Genomic DNA, 16657 nt, shown 5'->3' with positions numbered 1-16657 from the left:
AAGTCTTCAAAATTGCACAGAAAATTGGATTTTAAAGACCAGTCGGAATTCCCCTCGTATTATATTCTGTTTCAACACGGATAGCTGTTGATCTTTTAAAAAATTTAAGGATTATTTGACATGACATGAAAAGCAGACGACAATTGCGATGCAGACGACAGTCCAGTTCAACGACTTATCGTCTGCGGGAGATCGTGACCTCTTATAAGCGCGCGCAATCGCCCGCGTTAATATACGAGACTAATGATTTAAAATCTGAAGAAATCTTAGACATTTTTATTTTAATTGCAATTCAAACCGGGTTGATTGCTTTCCAGTTTTTATCACCCGCTTAAAGATGTTGATTGTTTTCATGCAGTGCAAATATCTGTCAGTCTTTGACATTGATAGCCTTATATTTCATACCAGGTAATTAATCTCATCAATTTAGCCTCGTTTCTATTTTCATAGTTCAAAGAATCCATATCAAAAGCATATCGGACCCCATATAACCTCTTTTTCATTTTTAGAGTCAAAAATATCTACACAAAATGTATATCGTACTCTAAATAGCCTCATTTTCAAGGTCAAAAACTTCTTACAAATTTCTTATTGTACTTGAAGTGATAGTTATTTCAAAATGTCATAAAATGGTGGAGTGAAATAAAGATGTTAATTATACATTGCTGAGTTCAATACTGATTCTAGTGGAGTCGAAACGTATATCAGACTCAACTAGCGCCCCGTCCAATATAGGTTTTACAGCTGTGTGTCGTACAAAAGAATTCAATATTGCACTCAACCATATATAAGAAGAAATCTAATAGTATACCAAACATTTCTACATGTGTTTTCCGCAAGGATAGTCCAGGATCTTCTTCAGGGTTTCTTTTAAATAAACGGCAATGTTGGTTATGTCCATTGCTACAAGAAAACGCTACACTTGCATGCTTCTATGTAATATAACCCAATTCTATTGAATGACTCTTTTCTAACCACAGTTAAAATAAAGAAAACTCTTTAAATCTTTTGAGGATTCCAGATATATGTATAACATAAATGTATCTCAAAGTTTTTTTCCGAGCTCCGTTAAAACTCAGACAATCCCCGCATAAATTTAGCACGTGTGAGTTGGTTCTCGTGCCTATATACGTGTTATCAATTTATCCCACAATTGTTTTATTTTATTATTTTTATTTTGCTGTTTGACAAACCATTAAAAAGTTCTAGAATTTCTCTTTCAAATGTCAGAATACCAAGCGAATCTACACAACTGACTTATGCCCTTGATTTAGTCAGGGACTTCTAAAGACTGCAATTAAAATTACAAATACATTGTCATACAGTATGTTTTAACAAGAGTCTTTTTTGGTGCGAACAGTTGTGCCTCTTGTTTAAACCAAAACCTTGCAAGTGATTTCACCTTTTTAACAAATCAACCTGACCTGAGAAAATTGCCACAAATCACGTCAATATCAAATTTACTTTAGCCGTCTTTTTAGCACGACATTAAGGATGAATCAGAAAGAATAAAAAACCAATTGTGTGTTGAATTTGATTGCAGGCTTGCATACAATATGTTGAATAAACAATATAAAAAAATACACCGATTAAAAAACGTTACTTCTTCAGTAACATGAAATGCTGTCGGGGCTAAAAGTTTAGAGGGAAATGAGCAATAAAAAGCGAAAAGTAGATACTCATTTCGCGTTTCTTAAGACGTACTTCATTTAAAATTTATGATATAAATGCTTAATAAAACTGATCAGTGAGAACTTTACAATTACGGCACGTGTGAAATTATTTTGACACGCGCAAGAACAAAATAAACGCAACAATTTAAGTTATAGCATTTTTATTGCGGTACTTTAGAGCTTATTTTCGATCAATTGAACGCTTCAAATGCTTGTTAAATTTCCGTTTTATACCCAGTAAGGAGATTTCAATGGGGCTTGACTGGTCTTTATAAATGCTTGAATTGTCACGTAGTGCGTATATAAAATATTTCGTGTCAAACGTCTGTAAACAACCACCCTTCATGTAACTTGGAAAAATAAACGTTTGCAATTACACTGAGGTTTTTGCCTTCTTTTTTCTGAGCAAAGTCTCTTTAATCCAGAAGGGAGTGACTATTAAAGAAAACAGCGATTTATAGTTAGAATTAACATAAAAAGGATAAAAAAATGTAAAATGAATTAAAATGTAATAAAAGAAAGTCAAATTTTGAGAATAAATAGGTAATAAATCACTGTTTTATGTATCAAGTACATATATTTTTTGGCTTATCATTCGTTGTGTTGTGATCGAGAATGCTACTGATTCGAATCCCTGGATGGTCTTTGTTTCTCTCGCCGGTCGGTTAGCTCAGTTTCTTTTTATGGTGGGCTAGGTTTCATTATGGAAAGTTAATTCACCGGAAAAATGAATAACTCTGTAATGTTACGGTTTACGACTGTGTATTCTCATAGGCAGGGTCGGTGGTTCTACTTTCAAAAAACAATTTTGGGAAATTTCTCGCCGACGTCTTCACATAACATGAACAAATTGTCCAATTAAAATAAATGTCTTTTTCTTGGACGGATATAACAAGCAATAATCTAATGTGGTACTTGGTTTGCAAATATTTTATCTATCGACGGATCAAATCTACGAATTTGCCATCGTTCCTGTTTTCGACAAAGAAACGAAAACTGGACACTAACGGACAAACATGACGTAAATATATTGTACAAAATTCATAAGTTTGTGTATACATACATAAAACATTGCAGTGAGCATGTAGTTATATTGTCATGTGAAAGGTCATCGTGTAATAATTTGAAAAAGAACACCAAAGCATGTGATATACAAATATACATATGGCGAGTCTTAATATGACATGTATTAACCTTAAACAAGGATCGTAAGTTTATATCATAAGATAATGACATATAAATAACTCTATTTAAAAAGCAATTCAAGTTTGAAAATATGAATATTTTACACTTTCAGTACAAAGAAAAATCAGTGACGTTTATCACATATTTAAACAATATATATCAGATGCTGACAATAACTTTAAGAGTAGTCTGTTCCAATGTCACTGAATGCCATGTATACAAATTTAATGATAATAACTTGATATTGATATGACCATCGTTGGAACTTACGGCTGTCGATATTTATATATTCCGTGAACACTTCCGGTGTTTGTTGTTGTTTTTGTTTGTTTTATGGCGCAGCACAGTTTAAGTCATATGGCGCCGAAGCAGTAAAGACGATTTTGGCTAACTTCGGGTGTTACAAACAGGGGTAAAAAACACTAGCGTTTTTGTACAAGTTCAACCTTTACAGAGCGTCCATCTGAAGAGTGCATTCGTTGGTCGCAAGGTAGCTAACTATTGCCAAATTGCGAAAAGAAGAAACTTGAACGAAAACGTTCACGGAATATATAGGGGATCGTAAAATCAACGTGGATTTTGGACGTTTGACTACAAGAGAGTCCACTATCTATTTACTAGGGGCGCCGTGGCCGAGTGGTTAAGGTCGTTGACTTCAAACCACTTGCACCTCACCGCTGTGGGTTCGAATCCCGACAGGGACTTTGGATTCTTACATGTGAGTAAGCTATCCAGCTAGCTTACGAAACGTCGGTGGCTCTACTCAGGTGCCCGTTCGTGCCTGAAATAATGCACGAAGGGCATCTGAGTTCTTCCTCCACTAGTAAAGCTGGAACGTAGCGATATGACCTATACTGTGACATAAAACCCAAAACAAACAAACAATCTATATACTATAGTGTATGTTGCTTCTTATGTAAAATGATGGTGCTGTGATGAGATATCCTACTAAAATCATCAAAACAATACTATAAATTTACAAAACATATAGAGGATATTGAAAGAACGTAAGTTCAATACTGAATTTATTGAACGAGTTTAATTATTTTAGGATTATTTTATGCGAGCCTCTAGCGAGCATAATATTATTTTATTCAACGAGTTCAATAAATTCAGTAATAAACATACACGGATATAATGTTCTTTTTATCACATACCCAAAATAAAGACTATTAAAGTGAAAAAGAATAATTTGTCATTGACGCGCCTATATTGTAACGCTAACATTTAGGGCGTCTGTACACTATGTTTACAATGCAAATGTCGACACGTCAAAATACGGTTGTTCAATACTGCAAAAGCAGGATGGATATGTGATAAACACTATATATCAGATGTTGACAGTGGCACGGGTATGTGATTTTTATAAATATTCAATTTGACATACATAATGTTTTAAAATATATATACATAATTATTGTATTAAAGAGATTACGGGACAGAATCGTACTGTTTTCTTTTGACACCTCTTGTATACACGCAGCATGCCCCCTCCTGAAAAAAATGACAAAACCGCTGATTGTGATATAGTTACTGACTGCAAGTCACATACACATATAACAAAAATGATAATGTTGTACAGTCATACCGCTACAGAGCGACCCTCTCTGTACAGCGTTATTTACATTGATTTGATGGTCGTTTTGGAGATGATTATTGCAAAGTTTAAGTTATTCTTGCAGCATGGCGAAAAAAAAAACGAAACGTGTACGAAAACTCAGCAGTCATTGATAGTTCGAAAAGCTTGTTGCGTTTCTGTAGCTTCGCCTATTCGCCCAGTTGTGTATTCGTAATTTTGCCAATTCGCCCTGCCAACCAAACATATCTGTCTCAAAGAAACGCTTAACCGATGGAATACCAATGTGGAGTGTGCTTTAAACGAAGTATACAACATAAAAATATATCAGAATTGTGGAATTTAATGAATGTCAATTCAAAAGACTTTCTATCCTTCAATTGAGTCAATATATCAAATATGAAATGTTAAAAATCTCAAAACTCCGAAATTAGCACATCATATTTAAAGCTATTTTGATTCCAAAATAAGCGAATATAACTTAAATATATGTAACAGTACATTACCGAAAAACTATAATATTTTGTTTAAAGGTGCACTTAACCTTTAACCTTCAGGCGGCAACAGATTTTACTCGTGCCATCAGTCGGTCACTCCATGTCGTCTGAGCATGGTCTGCACAGTTTGCTTTTTAATCAGTACATATTTTAAAAATATTCCTGAATAATAATGAATGGACTGGCCATTTCTGACCATTTCTGACAGAGGACCAGTCCATTTGTAGTAAGGGAGAGTATCAAATTTTTTTGTTTAAGTGTCGTGTATTTAGTTTTTCTACAATTTATAAACATTTACCTTTATTAGGGACGGCAGTGCACACCAGAAACCAGTATTAGGAATCAAGTCACTTCCCTCTGCTTTATAAACTACCTTTTTGATGATGACGCCAGCTATGATGTACACACCGAGAATGGAAAATGCTCTGAAAACCATAAAATAGAAACCCATTTTTTTTAAATATATGACATCATTACAGATTGAATTTAAACTCAGTTTAAATTCATGGATAAATAAGTATACGTAACTTCATGTACAAACAAACAAACAAAATATTTCAAACGTACATTTTAGGATGTTTTTTTTTCTTCAAAATTAATGTAACTTAACCTTTAGTTTAGTAGAAAAAAAACCCACATGAAATTATGTTTTGGTGAGCATTTATTTACAGAAAAAGAGATTTAATGTTGCAATGACGTAAACTCCACGCTGGTATATTAAAATGTATGTAGCTTATTTCTTAATTATGTCTGCTCCGTAATTTGAAAGCGCATTTAATCTTAGAAATGAATAAATTTGTCGTTCTTTAGAAAGTAATGAGCGTTAATTTAGTAGGAATAGTTGGTAGTTAGATATTCGAATAACCAACTACCCACTAACTGTAGTTGGTTATTCGTAATTCCCAACTATTTAGGTGGTAGTTGGTAATTCAATACACTATCACCAGCATGAAAATGTTACAACACATCATACATTTTTGAACACAGAATAAAGACGGGGACTTAAGCTAGTTGTTTATTTTCGCGAATCCCCAACTACCTATCAGAAGTCCGAATTACCAACTACCTTCTGGTAGTTCGTTGGGGATTCACAAGAATGACAAACTTAGTCCCCTGGTCGACGTATAGGGAGACGTGGTGATACCATTTGGTAGAATTCATCTATCGTGTCATATATCTGTTACTTTTTTTGTAATAATTATTTTCTATTTTTAGAGAAATACATGTTATATTCGAATAACCAACTACCTTCTGGTACGTAGTTGGGGATTCACGCGAATAACCAAATGAGTTCCCTGGTCGATTTATTGTGAAGGGGGTGTTACCATATTATAAAAAAATACCACAAATTTAGTTATACGAGGGTTGTCCAAAAAATTCGTGCACTGCAATTATTGCTGTGAGAGTTATTGATAAAAAAAGATGACTTATATATCACTTGAAGGGGAAATCTGTCTCAAATAAGAAAACAAAAGAAAAAGTCCTGTAACCGGCGTGTCGTGAAAAAGAATCGTCATACAGTTACCTTAGTAACGTAATATCGGCGCACGACAAAAAACACAGGACACTACTGACACACTGACAGACAGGACACTACTGACACACTGACAGACAGGACACTACTGACACACTGACAGACAGGACACTACTGACACACTGACAGACAGGACACTATTGACACACTGACAGACAGGACACTACTGACACATTGACAGACAGGACACTACTGACACATTGACAGACAGGACACTATTGACACTTTGACAGACAGTATACTACTGACACACTGATAGACATGACACTACTGATACATTGACAGACAGGACACTATTGACACACTGACAGACAGTATACTACTGATACACTGACAGACAGTACACTACTGACACATTGACAGACAGGACACTACTGACACACTGACAGACAGGACACTACTGACACGCTGACAGACAGTACACTACTGACACACTGACAGACAGGACACTACTGACACACTGACACACAGGACACTACTGACACACTGACAGACAAGACACTACTGACACACAGGACACTACTGAATCACTGACAGACAGTATACTACTGATACACTGACACACAGGACACTACTGACACACTACTTACACACTGACAGACAGTACACTAATGACACTACTGACACATTGACAGACAGGACACTACTGACACACTGACAGACAGTACACTACTGACACACAGGACACTACTGACACACAGGACACTACTGACACACTGACAGACAGTATACTACTGATACACTGACACACAGGACACTACTGACACATTGACAGACAGGACACTACTGACACACTGACACACAGGTCACTACTGACACACTGACACACAGGACACTACTGACACACACTGACACTACTGACACACAGTACACTACTGACACAGGACACTACTGACTACTGACACACAGGACACTACTGACACTACTGACACACAGTACACTACTGACACACAGGACACTACTGACACACTGACAGACAGGACACTACTGACACACTGACAGCCAGTACACTACTGACACACAGGACACTACTGACACACTGACAGCCAGTACACTACTGACACACAGTACACCACTGACAGACAGTACACTACTGACACACAGGACACTACTGACACACTGACAGACAGGACACTACTGACACACTGACAGACAGGACACTACTGACACACTGACAGACAGTACACTACTGACATACAGGACACTACTGACACACAGGACACTACTGACACACAGGACACTACTGACACACTGACAGACAGGACACTACTGACACACTGACAGACAGTACACTACTGACACACTGACAGACAGTACACTACTGACACACTGACACACAGGACACTACTGACACACATTACATTACACACAAATTATCTATCAAAGTGACGCTCATTAGAAAGTGACTAACATTTGTATTAAAATGTTGTAATAATAGATTCAGAATATGTTATCGCCTTATCGCCTGATAGCGCTGAATGCACATGTGAAATAATTCTAATAACGGTAAACAAAATAGTATTTTGCTTCACAATACCTAATACTAAATCACTTTGAGTTTACTAATTACCAAAACCTTAAAGAAGCAAAAGCTGTATCAGATAAATGACCAAAGTGTAACTGTTTGAAAAAACAACTGTAACAAAACTTCAAAAAGAAAAGGCTTTTGTAAAATTAAAAAGGATTGCATTTTTATTGTATTATGGGTCTATAAAAGTTGCAAACCTACATGATAAGTAGTACAGATCCACCGCTTAGACCTCCAGATCCTGCACCGAAACAACATTCCGGAGACACAAGTATAAATCTCTGTAATTCAAAAATAATATAAAGAAAAAATAAAAGGAAATAACAAAAGACCTTATCAAACAAGATCGTAGATTCTTTGTAATTTATATCATTTATGTCTTTTTCTAAACTTTAGCTGTGATAAAGTTGATCTAGGGACCATTTTATATAATGCCGGCGCTATGATACCGTGTTGAGGACAATACTGAATTCTATTGGACAAGTATACAGTTTTATACCTATATTGGACGAGCGCTACCTATGACCTCTTTATTTCGGACCAACAATAATTTAACTTTTTAATATAACTTTGTTTATCCGAGTCCAATATGAATTCGATATCGATTATTTTGGACAAGGAAACCTAAAGCGAGGCTAGATCTATATGGAGTATATATATATAATATCTAAATTTATTCGAATCAATCTCCTTGAAAAGAAATGTTTTCTAGACAAACATTAATTAACAACGTTTGTGAGTGTTCAAAATCAAGTGAAAACCGAATCCTGTATTTTTTGCCCTTAACAACTCATATGATGTCTTATATTCATATACCGCGTTGTAACACCGCACTTTGGGGTCAAACGCACTTTGGGGTCCGACCCCAAAGTGCGTTAAACTTCGCACCGCACTTTGGGGTCCAACGCATTTTGGGGTTAAAATCGAGAAATTGACCCCAAAAGTGCGTTAATAAGCTACATATCAACGCACTTTGGGTTCAAGAGGTCTAAAGGTGTCATCTGAGTTCTGCTCAAATACTGAGTACTGACTTATTTTTTTATCTGCGACATTGGAATATTTGAGGTGGAATTCAAGATGGCGGTCAATACTTTATGATGCTTAAGTGATAAAAGTTTCAATAATTTTACCACTTGAAATATCTAAAAATTGTGTTCATATAACAAAATTACGGTGGCATAAAAGTGACATTTGCATTTTTGTGTTTTTAGTTTTGTATACATATTTTATTTTAGTTTTGCATACATATTTTTTCAGTTTTGCATACATATTTTTTTAGTTTTGCATTCATATTTTATTTTTGTTTTTCGTACATATCTATCTTATTTTTGTTTTTTTTCATACATATTTAGCCAATAAAAACAGCCTTCAAATCTCATAACGGCCTATAGGGGAGTATAAAACTAGCACAGTGGTTTGGTCCCATTTCGACCCATTTTTGGAATCGGCCCAGTCTTTTTCGGCCGGGCAAGTCTGGTTTCGGCCGACCTTTTTCGGCCCATTTTTTATATTATATGCATTTCATATAATTATTGTTTATTATTATTATATACTATTATATTAGTGTCTATTTGGAAAGGGCTGTTGATTGGTGATCAGTTATTATTCCATGAATATGCACCACTTCCTGAGAATTGAGAAATATAAAACGTAGGCCAATTTTTTAGCACATCCAGATGATGTGCAGAACTTATATGCCAGGTGTGTCGGCTCAAGGTCGGGGTCACACCTTCAGGTCAAAGGATGAAGACTTGGGTTTCATGTCCGCTCCTTATCTCCGAAACCCTATGAAGGATTTTAAGGCACCTTGTGTCAAATGTTTACCTCATCGAGACCATATGCAGAACCTTTCTTTGGGTTACCGTGGACTATATATTTATATATATATATACTAAAAAGTGTTGTTATTTTTTTGATATCTCCAAAAATGAAAATATTGGTATTTGAAAATGGCATTTGCAAATGAGGTACTGTAATTTACAGATGGCGAAGTGTTTAAAAATGGTGTTTTACAAATGGTGTAATTATCCAAACCTCTACTTTGCAAATGGCGTCATGTAAATATATGTAACAAAAAAAAATATGAACAAAAAAAACTAAAATAAAATATGTATGCAAACTAAAAAATAATATGTATGCAAAACTAAAATAAAATATGTATGCAAACTAAAGAAGAATATGTATGCAAAACTAAAAAATGTATGTATTCAAAATTTAAATGAAAATATGTACGACAAACAAACAAAAAATATGTACGAAAAATAAAAAAACAAAATATAAAAAAAAATACAAATGTCACTTTTATGCCACCGTTCAAAATACTCTAGTACAGAAATTGTGCATTCCTAGAATTAAAAGATGCTGCGAAAAATATCCCGATCTGTCGGTCATTTACTTGATAACTTTTGGTGCCATATTGAGCCCCATTTTAAATATGTTGGGAATGAAATAAAATGCAGTTAATATTTTTTTCCAAATAACTATAAATATACTCTATTGCAATGTTCTGGGGAAACATCAAGTTTTTCGATCGGACTATAAAAAGTGATTTTTACAAAAACATTATTAAGCTTATCAACAAACTTAAGGGTTTTTGTAAGCTCCGTAACAACCGTTCGCCAGAGGCTTTTTATGGTAAATCTTACATACTTCTTTAGAAAGAGCAAACATGAATTTTATAACGTTAAAATAATGGTATCTGAGAAATGTAAGATGCTTGTTACCTGAATAAAGTAGCGATAAATGTGAAATTATTTGTCATAAAAGAAGTCAAAACCCTGTAGTATTTGACTTCCCTATAAAATACTAATTCACTATAACTGTACTCATCATTGCCAGAAAGCAACAAATGAAAAAGATGGTTCAGGTAATTGGTCAATGTGTATTTTTTGGATAATATAGAAGAACATCAAAATGAAAAAGCTTTTAAGAAAAACAAATAAAAGCATAATGGGCCTTTAAAACATTATTTTTAACCCTCGGGGGATCGATACCCCACAATCCCCTCAATACCCCCAGTGAGAATTTTACATTATTCTGAAGCTCCGCTCTTAATGTGCGACTACTTAAATAGTTGATATCTTTAGTACTGCCTGTACTGACTACTACTTAAAGCCGCATCTATATACACCTAGTCAAATTTCTTATATGTCACATTTAGCTAAATAAATGGCTCTTTCAACATATTATCAGGCACATTTTTTACTAAAATGTCCTACTAAGATTTCCCAGAATTTATACCCATGTCTATGCTAAGACTATCATATTTCTATAAAATGTGTAAATAAAAAACGGGAAAATAATGCATTTAGCTTAAAACAATGGAGTTAATGAAAGGTGTACATTCTTTTAAAATAAATGGAAAATTTGAGAAAAAATAGTTTAAGCTTAATAATTGATAGAAATTCTTAATTTGGTGATTTATTTGGTGAAAGTTATTCACTTACTAATCAAGATCATTTAAATCCCTATTGATTCTACTATAATTCAGGGCACATGTTTGTATCTATTTAATACCTTGATTTTTTGTTTACCATTGACTTTGACTACAAAATATTATTAAAAACATAATGAACATTAATTTTCTATGACCCCAAAGTGCGGTCGTTTGCCTGATGTTAAAAAATGCATATGTACCTGTTTAACGCACTTTGGGGGTTAAAATTGGACCCCAAAGTGCGTAACGCACTCTGGGGTCGGACCCCAAAGTACGTAACGCACTTTGGGGTCGAACCCCAAAGTGCGTTTGACCCCAAAGTGCGGTGTTACACCGCGTCACTAGGCTATGAATATTAATACATTAACAGTACCACGGATAAGGAACTGTTACACACGAAGGATGGAGTTTTTATGATAACTTTTTCAGAAATTCATGTGATAACTGTCACGGAGTTCGTCGAAACATATATAGCACCAAAAACTCATTTTTGAAAGATGAAAATAACCATTATGACGAGTGTTTTTGTAGTATATACAGATATTTTCCGACGAACTCCGTGACAGTTATCACAAGAACTCGTGAACAAGTTATCATAAAAACTCCATCCTTCGTGTAACAGTCCCCCCCCCCCCCCGTGAGTACCATTATCACAACTTACATAAGTGGGCGGGGTATTAGTAATTTCACCGAGAGTATCAAAAGCAGTCGTAGAGTCTTGGTTATTGCATACAAGAAGAACCTCTGTTTGTCTGAAAGAAATATAATAACAATGAACTACTAGAATATCTAAGGTGTTTCTTGGACAAAATATAGTTATATTATGTCAACATTTATATCATAAAGTAGATTTAGATATGATTTATTTTAAAATATTAAAAAGCGACCATTTATTTCAATATGTTAAAAACTGTGACCAAAAACAGTAGACAAAGGCGGGGTCTTAAGCGTTAAAACCATAGTGAAATGTAAAAAGTCACAGGATCAGAAAAATCACAGAAAGTTTTGTATAACCATATACTATGTCGTGCCAAATAATTATATGGTACATATGTATTAAAAATTGAACCGTACAAACAGAAATATATATATGGACGAGTACAGAAGTGAGATAAGTCGTGCAGACAGATCGGATAGTTACACTTTTTTCGGATATTTTTGGTCTTCTTTTTCTCTTTTAATTTTTGACAATACATAGACAAGGGCCTGTATGTAGCCTATGTTTAATGAGGCTCCATCCGCCCGTTAAGGAGCAGCCTTTGCTGTGGTGCACGGACCGCGTACATGTCACCAGTCATGTTCCTAAAGAGTTCATTTTGAAGCACAGTGATAATTTACCTCCATGCAATTTCCATGATATATTAGCCAAAGATATTAATTTTGAGCCAAAAGTAGGTCACTGTACGGCGGTCAATGAGAATCTTAATGTACTGTACAGTAACCTGAGACAATGTGAGAGAAGGAGGTAACCCTTAAAAGGACTGTTGGTGCCAAGCAGAAGACCTGCCTTTCAAGGCATCATTTGTACAAGGGGCTCATGGACCCTAGTACATGATCCTTGTGGGTCTGTGCGCGCTCAACTGTCTTATTTAGGAATTATTAAATCACGTGGTACAATTCAAAAGCATGATTGTACGTGAATATCGGGCACTGTATAAACACCATATATAGCCGTACCTCGCAGCGTCCGCTGATGTATATTTTGCAACTACTATGTCCGAATCCAAATCCAGACCAACATTCTGAGCATTTTCTGTGTAAAACGTCACTCTGTCTTGTGTACCAGTATCGTAGAATTGGAACGTCCCTACGTCACCTATAACTTGACAAGCCTAGTGAATTGAGAGAAAATAGTGTTATTTTTTGTTAAATTTAGTTCAAAATATCCGGCAAAAATTTCTTTTGAATAGTAAAAGATTATGGCGCCGAAAAAGGAAATACTAGTAATTTTGGCTAAGCTGGGATGTTACAAATTTAAAAGCAACACCAGGGGTCAGTATCTACTCACCTGGAGCTAAGAGATGCATAGACTCAAGTTATTCGGAACTATTTAATCGCCTCTTACGATCAGGCAGGGATATACGGCGATTTTAATTCTGATGCATCAACCCTTACAGACAACACCTTTTTTCAAAGGACATGCCCAACTTCCATTCTTGGAACTGTACATTATCAAGTTCGGGAATACCAAGATAAAAAATTAAAGTTTAAAAATTAAAGCAGGCTGTTCTGACTCTACACAGGTGGCAAAGATTAATCGTTGTCCATTTAAGACGGGTCAGGGTCAAAATGTCATTGATAATTGTAAGATAAATTACCGCGACATCATGGCAGTAATCTGCGAAGGCTGATGGGTCGGTCTCTGTGAATGGATCACATGGATTATAAGAGTATTTCATCTGATCCAACGCTGGATAATCTTTATATCTGCAATGTGAAAAAAATAAAATTGTTGGTGGTGTTGGTAGTTTTCATTCCGGACAGTAAGCCACATTAAATTTACCAGAGCACAGTTCAGCCACCGCATCATTCATGGACACGCTGTGAAGCAGTTTACCATCACTTTCACTTGGAACAGAAACTTCTGTACATACCAGACCAGGGGTACCGTGCGAATGACCGTAGAAAGGATTTCCGAAAGTGACCTGCGCCGTCCGGGAATCGAACCCGAGTCGCCGATTCACAGTCCAACGCTCTATCTAATTGAGCTGAAAATAAAATCATGCCCAGACCTGATATAATTTTTCGGAATTTTTATATCGGTGACACAGTGACGCTATCTGAATAGAGCTAAAACAGAGTGCATGTTCTAGTTGTATCATCAGATTCTTATTTAGACTATCATTCCCATGACAACCAAAAACTTTTTGTGTGGCGAAGTGGCCAAATTGTTAACGCGTCGGACTAGTATTCTAAAGATTGCTGGCTGCGTGGGTACAAACGCCGATGGGCTAGCTATTGTTTACTTCATCAAAAAACTTTACACTCATTTCTATATAAGTACTGGTAAGGTCCAGGTAAAGAAATTTGACAGCGTTTCAATAAACTTACAGTACAGCTTCCAACACAATTGAATTAAAATGAATTCGTATTAACTAAACACTTTTTTTCATTCAGATTAACTGGTTGACACTGAACTTTACAGTTGTTGAGAACTATATTATTACGAAGCTCATTTAGCTTTAGCAGCTAGTCATCCACGAACAGAATTTGAGCCACGTCACGACAAAACCAACATAATGGGTTTGCGACCAGCATGGATCCAGACCAGCCTGTGCATCCGCGCACTCTGATCAGGATCCATGTTGTTCGCTATCAGTTACTCTACTTGTAATTGGGTTGGTAAGCGAACAGCATGGATCCTGATCAGACTGCGCGGATGCGCAGGCTGGTCTGGATCCATGCTGGTCGCAAACCCATAATGTTGGTTTTGTCGTGACACGGCTCATTTTAAGTATTGCTGTAATCATAAACGCGACATACAAAGTTATAGAAGTCAGACATTATAAACGATTTTACTATAAAAAGAAGTCCATCTATTAAGTTGAAGTGCAATATACTTTCATAAGATAACAACAGACACTTGGGGTCAGACCCAATCCCACGGCTTGATAAGACCCCGTAAATTGTCAAGAAGAAATAAACATTTTAACTGTTTAAAAGAAATGTTGCATCTGTCTTAATTATTTAACTTGCATTTTGAAAGTTTTTGAAACTTCTGAAATTTTGTTTGTTTGTCTATTTACAGTTTAAAGAGGAGGACCAAGCGATGGGATAGAGTCTGTGAAAATGACTGTCAATGTGACATCATATACCTTACTGTAAAATGACAGTAACCGTATTTTAGAACAAGTTGATAAAAACATACCTGGGTCCACCTTTTGATCCAAGAGCTTTAAGGTCAATGGTTCCTTTCGAGCATTCGCATGAACAAGATGACTTCCGCTCACATGTTTCGGCGTTAACAATACCGAGTAAAAAATAAATGTTAAATAATCCAGTCAATAGATATTTCATGGTGAATATATGTTAATATATGTGTGATTTTTGTATGTTTATATATACCAACTATCAGCCCTATGCTCATATGATTATATCAATAAACTATTACACGATAAAAATGATAAATAGATAAAGATAAATACGATAAAAATATGACCGTGACTAAGATATCTTTGTGTACAATATCTCTGTATCAAATTATGTGTATATTATCTATAAACATCATAATTATTATATAAAGTTAATATGTATACAAAATTATTTGATTTGGAAATTTCAAGGGGATATATGCAGTGCAAAATATCAGCAAAATATTCTGTAACATTAAAACATTTTTATGAAACACTATTTAAAGAAACATGTGTTTATTACACCAGTACTAGTCAATGTCTATAATTTTATGTTTTTAATAGTTATTTGACGCATCGTTTCGGACAATATGGAAATATGTCCCATGCATCCTGGAAGTAAAATGTTGCTATTTTTCCGTGGCTGCAAGCCATTTCATTTGGAAAACCTGTTCCGGTTAGGTGGTTTTCTGCTTACATTTATAAGTGCATGATTGAACGGGAAACCAGCTGAAATCGTGCCAATCGCAACTTTTCGGCCTTTTCCGTCACTCTTCGGATTAATGATAATAGCCGATGTACTTCCGATTGCAATCGTGACAATTCGGGCGATTCCGTCATACTGCGGAATCAGACGAAGTAATATTACGGAAATCTAAGCTATTTTAGTTACTTCGGTAATCCCAGTTTGTTTATATAAATAGGATTCGTATTTTTACTTGATTTATTGTTTTAAACCGTAATAAATTATAAACGAAATTGTTCCGTTTCATTTGTTTTTCAAGACGCAAAAGTTAGTTTCTTTTATAATTGTTTTTTGTCTGTATTAGTTTTACACAATAGAGGATGTTGACTGTAGTAGTATTCCGTCTTCAAAGGGTGGTCCAAATCACACAGTGCATGATCGAGTTATATATAGAATCTACTGAACTTGGTGAGGTAATCTAAAAATAGCCCATGCATATCATTAACCTTACCACGTGATGATTTATAGATAGCGCATCGTATCTGGGAACATGCTTATTAATTAAATGAAATGTGCACACTTGTTTCCTTTCAGTATGATAGATCTTCACGTTAGTATTTTTACGATTGATTATTTTCTTTATTAGTTTTATACAATAGAGAATAGATTTCAAATCGTTTTGACAAAAATAT

General features: G+C 35.2%; 1 protein-coding gene across 1 annotated transcript; it reads right to left on the bottom strand.

Moving 5' to 3' along the window:
• Positions 1-3745: 3745 nt before the first annotated feature.
• Positions 3746-15521, bottom strand: LOC132735739 (uncharacterized). The gene is made up of 7 exons (XM_060722728.1): positions 15298-15521; positions 13748-13856; positions 13107-13261; positions 12091-12181; positions 8195-8274; positions 5230-5356; positions 3746-4352 (listed from the first exon to the last, which is right to left on the bottom strand). Exons 1-7 carry the CDS (start codon positions 15444-15446, stop codon positions 4290-4292), a joined length of 774 nt encoding a protein of 257 aa, XP_060578711.1. The 5' UTR covers positions 15447-15521; the 3' UTR covers positions 3746-4289.
• Between the last annotated feature and the right edge of the window lie 1136 nt (positions 15522-16657).

The sequence above is a fragment of the Ruditapes philippinarum genome, unplaced genomic scaffold (genome assembly GCF_026571515.1).
Source record: "Ruditapes philippinarum isolate M1 unplaced genomic scaffold, ASM2657151v2 ctg5247_1_1_1_1, whole genome shotgun sequence".
Taxonomy (NCBI): domain Eukaryota; kingdom Metazoa; phylum Mollusca; class Bivalvia; order Venerida; family Veneridae; genus Ruditapes; species Ruditapes philippinarum.
This window is presented reverse-complemented; position numbering and strand designations above follow the sequence as displayed.

Coding starts and splice junctions, on each gene's coding strand:
- LOC132735739 (XM_060722728.1), bottom strand. CDS start 15,446: ATGAAATATCTATTGACTGGATTATTTAACATTTATTTTTTACTCGGT. Junction 12,182..13,106: donor ACATCAGCGGACGCTGCGAG/GTACGGCTATAT, acceptor TATTTCTTTCAG/ACAAACAGAGGTTCTTCTTG. Junction 5,357..8,194: donor GGATCTGTACTACTTATCAT/GTAGGTTTGCAA, acceptor TATGGTTTTCAG/AGCATTTTCCATTCTCGGTG.